The sequence below is a fragment of the Haemaphysalis longicornis genome, unplaced genomic scaffold, assembly GCF_048455015.1.
Source record: "Haemaphysalis longicornis isolate Haplotype H1 unplaced genomic scaffold, Haemaphysalis longicornis Haplotype H1 scaffold_12, whole genome shotgun sequence".
NCBI lineage: Eukaryota > Metazoa > Arthropoda > Arachnida > Ixodida > Ixodidae > Haemaphysalis > Haemaphysalis longicornis.
The window spans coordinates 64,640,834-64,646,636 of record NW_027526225.1 but is presented as its reverse complement, the minus strand read 5'-3'; the positions used below and the strand labels follow the sequence as shown (position 1 = coordinate 64,646,636).

General features: G+C 53.0%; 1 protein-coding gene across 2 annotated transcripts; it reads right to left on the bottom strand.

Moving 5' to 3' along the window:
- Positions 1 to 3,286: 3,286 nt before the first annotated feature.
- Positions 3,287 to 5,803, bottom strand: LOC144161995 (E3 ubiquitin-protein ligase KCMF1-like). 2 transcript variants are annotated; one of them, XM_077692532.1, is made up of 3 exons: positions 5,634 to 5,803; positions 4,169 to 4,707; positions 3,826 to 4,099 (listed from the first exon to the last, which is right to left on the bottom strand). In XM_077692532.1, exons 1-3 carry the CDS (start codon positions 5,651 to 5,653, stop codon positions 3,954 to 3,956), a joined length of 705 nt encoding a protein of 234 aa, XP_077548658.1. In that variant the 5' UTR covers positions 5,654 to 5,803; the 3' UTR covers positions 3,826 to 3,953. The 2 variants fall into 2 exon arrangements, with proteins under 2 accessions (XP_077548659.1, XP_077548658.1); XM_077692533.1 differs by lacking the exon at positions 5,634 to 5,803 and having other exon boundaries at positions 3,287 to 4,099; positions 4,169 to 4,444.

The window sequence follows — 5,803 nt, the reverse complement described above, 5'->3', positions numbered from 1 at the left end:
ATCTAATGGGGGGGTTCCATTGGCGTTTTCCATCGTATTGATTACGCTTATAGCAGGGATTCTCACGCGAAGGGGAGGGGGCGGACGACCGTCGACTGAGACCGCCGGAGCGCGGTATGCCGCTTTATATTCACAGCGCCCGAAGGAGAGGAGAGCGCGGAGAGAGAAAGTACTGCACATGCGCAGCGCGCGCAGCGCCGAGCGCAGCGTCGCCCACCGGCGCCTAGCAACGGAGTGAGAGCGCGCTTCGTTGCAACCCGCAGCTGTTTGGGAGAGAGTGTTCGCTATCGGAGAGAGGAGAGGAGGAGAGGCGCAGCTGTGCGGACAACGCCGGACAGACGCAGGAGGGACAGAGGGGCGAGCATGAGATGCGTTGCATCTAATAACGGTGAGTACATTGCTGTTGCCGTGCATCCATGCCCACTTATCCTTCCTTTCTTCCGGTGGGACGACAAAGTGCTTCTTCGGTTTGCCGAAATGGTGGCGGCGGAGGCCATTGAGGAGAAGAAGAGAATGGGACTTGTTCTCCACGATGTTGGCGTCCAGACCGATGATGAAGCCCCTTTCACCATCCCCACACTTCTGGCCGGACGGTTTGGTGTCTTCACTCGTCAGCTCCAGCACGCAGACTCTTTCAACAGGAGAAATCAAGCAGGAAGGGCTGATCATGAACTGATGTGCTGGTAAATTGAATGCCATCGAACTAGTTAGGTGGCCCAATGTTGCACTTCCCCCTGTCATTCCCTTGTAAAACATTGTCGGTAACAGCTTGTTCTCGCAAAGAAAACTGGCAAAGTGTATCATCGGGCAGTGTGTGCCATAAAAAAAAAACATCCCCCTCGCGAGGGGCACGATCAAATGCAGAGCATTTCCGGGGGCGCACGACGCTAAGTAGTTTGCGTTACGTTAATGTTGTTGCACTTGTGGCAACTGCTGACGAGAGAGCGCTCGTCAGCAGTAATTTGAATGTGTCAACGATATAAGGCGCGTTCGTAGCGTTCCCATTCTGTGTCGGCTTTGTGGCGCAGTGGGTAGAGCACCATGTACATTGCGTTCCGCCTACGGGGTCGAGGGATCGAAACCGGGCGCCGGATAGTATTTTTTTATATAGTAGGGACAACGACGGTGCGGACTACGGACGTCAACGCGGGTGACATCGTGAGTTACTGAAATGCTCTGCATTTAAAATGCAAGAAAGCATTCCTGTGTTACCTTTTTTTTTCATAAAAATCTGGCTGTTGAACTGAATTCCGAACTAAAGCTGTAGTCTTTTACGCTATAGAGTTTCTCTCCATAGCCCCCAAATTTAGTGTTTTGTAAACGAGGCGCACAAAGTGCGATTTCACTATTGTTTTACCTAAAGGCCAGGGAGGTGACGTATATAAAAAAGACCGCGACACCTAAGCACTTGTTACGAGATGCTAATTCGAAACCAATAATGCCCGATTGTACGCCGCTGAATGCTCGCTCAAGTTTCGCGCTGCGATCAGCGTCTGTGTTTTTGTTGGTATGTTTTTGTAGTTCTCCAAGCGAAGTAGTGTGGTTACTATGCAGAGTAGGGTGATCAAAGTTAAGTCGACAGGTCTCTTCAAAATTAGGCGCTTAGATTTACGTGAAGAACACCTCCGTTACGCGCCCAGGGGGACACAGAATGAGGCGGTAATTATTGATATCGGTGGCTAATTAACTAAAATTGAATAATTAATATTAATTGTTGAATATTAAATATTGAATAACGTAGGTGACGTTGAGCTGTGGTTGGCGTTCCGCTATGATTATGACCGCCTTATTGTCTGTGAAATGTAAAGTCATGAGCTGTTGTAGTGGATGAACCCTAAAGTTGCTGAAGATGAGGTCGATGCACGTTCCCCGTATGGTTGTAGGCTGCTTGTACAGTCAAACCATGCTATAGCGAACCCGGATAGAGCGAATTATGCTATATATCGAACAAAAATAATTAAGTTACGGAAATACATGGGAAACATATTCCTTATAACGAAGTTCACATCCGATATATCGAACTCTGGGCGCCTAGAATGGCCGCCGAAATGCTTGACCTCGGAGCGGTGATTGAGATGTGGATTGGCCGCGACCACGGAGCAAGAGCCGCGACTGAGACATTGCGCCTCGCACGGAGGTGACGTGACGCCCAATACTTTCCGTAACTGTTTCCGATGAGCGGGACTCGCGACGGAACCCGCCCAGTCAGCGAGTCCGGACCAATACAGCAGCATCGGTGAACCGTGGGAAGAGCTTGCCAACGTTCCCGATGATGTCGCGAGTGAAATCCGTCCAACGCTTATAATGAAGCGCTTTCGGCAGTCGATGTGCTCCGCCAATGCTTCTTAGATTTTTGAGGACGCGGACTCGAACTGGTGCAAACAGTGGTCCGTGTAGAGAATGCTATGCTAGTTGAAGCCAGCAAAACGAAAGTGAAAACAAAAATCAGCGTCTTTTTTTTTTGCAACGTGGGCAGTTAAGGCCGAAAGTGGCTTTATTACTTGCAATAAATGGATGATTTTGGTATGGTAATGGCTACTGTACTGTGTTCGTTTCTGCATACGCGGATGGCGGAGTTGGGGCGGGAGCGGGGGCTCCCGCGGATTGCCAACTCGTAACAATACGCTCGTCATAGGCGGGTTCGGCTATATCGAACTATTGGATATATCGAACTAATCGCGGTGCATATTGCAGTTCGCTATAAACGGGTTTGACTGTAATCACGGCCCGCCGAGGCTCGCCGACGCACGCCGCTGCCGACGACGATGAAACGTCGAAGGCGCGTGAAGCGTGCTCGTCTCGTGCCGGCCCAGGAAGACACCGGCAACACTGTCGCTCCAGGAGCCATAGAAGGGACCGGGCGTTCAGCAAGCCGAGCATGCGCAGTGGGGGTGTGGACGGCGCAACAACGACGACAACGACAAGGGAGGGACATAGCCCCGACCATGACATGCTTCGCATCTAAAAAACGAAATTCGCAGCCTGGGAATACCTCTACATTACCGGTTTTAGGCTACCGTTGGCTCTCGTCGTTGGTACGCTTATTTCGACGTAAATATGTCATCCCGAAAGCATTTCTACATGTCCAGCAGTGTGCTAAGCGATAGCAGTTCAGTTTAGAGAAGGCAGAGCAAATCTTCGATGAACAATAAAATGGCGATAAAAGGCAAAGGAGAGGCAAAAACTCGTGCCTCGTTCTCACGGGAATCACACAAACGGAAATATAAAATTTCTACAAAAATTCGAAATTTTTATTTAAGGGACGATTTTTAAAATTCACATCTTGTTTACCGTAGCAACAATCTAGTCAGCGCTAAGTATCGCTATGCCAGCGCTTATGAAAACCATTGGATCCTGGGTTGGGGCCACTGTTGGTTTAAGGCCCGGTTGTGGCCGCACATGGTTCGAGGATAGTAGCCACAGCAGCTCCTGGGCTTGACGGCGCAGTGGGGTCACCGCTTGTGGCCTGAGTATGACCAAGGCTCGCCGCAGCCGGAATCGAACTCGCCGCGTCAGTACGCCCGCAGCTAGCGGTAGCAGTCGACCCGGGACTAGCGGGCCTTGTGGTAGCAGTCATTCCCGTGATAGCGGCAGCAGTCGGCTGCAGGGATGCCGTAGCATTAGGCTTTGGACCTCTGGTCGGAGCCTCCTCCGCACCCCGCACCGCAGCCGCATCATCCTTGGGCTCGGAGTGCTGCCCTTCATCATCGGCTTGAGCTTGGGCCTCTAGAGTACTCAGCAAGAGCTCCTGGGCAAACAAGCTGCGGTCTGCTCGTTCCACTTCTATATCCCGCTGCTTGGAATCGCCAAGACCGGGCTCAGCACACGCGGTAAGCAGGAAGCGGGGGTCGTCGGGAGGCGGCGGTTGGACCAAGATCGGCTTGACGTCCACGGCAACTGGTTCTTGGAATCGCGCCAACGGAGGAGGCACCGACGTGGCGGCCGGAAGAGGGTCACGCAGTCGAGGCCGGTCCTGTGCCCGAAACGCCGTCTGCATCTGCTGCCGGGCGGCCTGGAGCCTCGTTCGCAGCTGCTGAACCTCCGTCGCTGAGCCACGAGGCTCCAGCAGCACCGATGCGCGCCGCGCACCCGTCGACATCTGGGAGAGTAAGCCAGAGATGGTGCCCCTTGAGTTCGTGTCCGGTGGCGACAGCGGTGGATTACTCACCGCGGCTGGCGGCAGTGGTCTTAGCGGTCTCCGACCTGGAAAGAAGCTGCCAAAGCTGCCACGCGCGCCCATCAGAGGGACTCTCTGCAGGCGTCGCGAAGGGGACTGGTCGTCCGGGACGTCTTGGTTCCTCGAGTGTTCTAAGGCAAGGTGCGCGGCGAGGTCTCCGGTGACGTTGTTCGGGTTCCCGCCGGGAGTCGCGGCACACACCGGGCACACCACGTGCATTTCGGTTTCCGTGTGCTCGGACGTCACGTGCTCCCGCAGCCCAGTCAGCGTGAATCCCATGGTGGCGCACATGGGACAGGGTGAACGACTGCACCTGCTTGGCGTCCTCCGCGCCGTAGTAGAGTTCGAGGTCCACCTGCGTCAGGATGCACTGCACTGCGTGCTCGGTCTTGTGGGCGGTGTCCGTGACTCCCTCTTCGTAGCACCTTTCGCAGAGGTCGTAGTCGAAGCATATCAGACACTTGTAGCGCTTGCCACGGAAGCTTGGACGGGAGCAGGCGTTGCAGCTCACGCCTTCATGACAGGACATCCTGGAGTTGAACGAAAGACAGGGAGTGGTTTTTGGGGCAACCGGCTGTGCGCGGCGTGACAGCGAGAACGTAACACTTGACGCCTAAAAGCGAACCCTTGTTTCTTCTTCAGTTTGAGCACACTGTTACCGACACTCCTTGTAGCTGTGCAAGCTCGTACTTGAAGATATGTGCGCACACAAAACCGCTGCGAACGAAAACGGTACAGGGTCCCGGTGAAGGGACATGCATATTTCCAAGGTGACACGTCTTTTACGGTTGGAACCTCACTGGCCAAGGGCCTGCAACGCTCGAGACGGAAAGTGTCCGAAGAAAAACTGCGACCGATATCGTACCCCTTTCACAAATTTCTCTCCGGAAATTCTACTGGTGTACTTGAGCTCTAAACGTGGAATATGGCCGGTATGGGTGGAAGGTCCAATTAAATTGAGATAGGATATGTACATTGTTTTTGGTAGCGAGCTACTTACGATCTTACTGTTAAACACTGGGGGCCCAGAGAGTTCAATTGAATTTTTCGAAGCTTAGGTAATTTTTTGTAGCCTGGACCGCGTACCCTAGCGAAAGCCTGTAAAATACTTGAAAGTATTTGAATTAATTTAATTCCCCTGCAGTGCGAGTGCATGGACTCTTCATTGTTCTTTCCTTATATACTGCCGCTGGGAGGAGGTGCGAGAACACGATCTCCAGCTCCCCCTACTCACTGGTGAGCCATGTGAACTCATCAGTGCTCAGTGAACTTTAATGGTACCAGTGACCGTTTCTGTGTTTTTGTGAATTTCTTGCGTGTTCTCCATACCCCCCCCCCCCCCCCCCCCCCCCCCCAGATGCTTAACAAACGCTCTTCCCGACATTTCAGAACGATGTCTCCTGTAACGCTACCGGTAAATGATGTAAAGCTCGTAAGATAAACGAACTGGGCTCACCTGCTATACACTCCCTGCATGGCGTCTGGGCCCTGTCCGAAGCTGGGGCAACCCGGGGATCCCGGTGCAGGCAGCGGTAGCTTGAAAACGTCAATTTTGGGGGGGCTGCGCGAATGCAGTAAAAGCTCGCTAACTGTAACAGCAAGCGGAAGCCATCTCAGTTACAAATA

Excerpts from the sequence above, each read along its gene's own strand:
- LOC144161995 (XM_077692533.1), bottom strand. The coding sequence starts at position 4,396 with ATGCACGTGGTGTGCCCGGTGTGTGCCGCGACTCCCGGCGGGAACCCG. Across the intron at positions 4,100-4,168 it reads GACCACTGCCGCCAGCCGCG|ATGTCGACGGGTGCGCGGCG; the intron begins GTGAGTAATCCA and ends TTACTCTCCCAG.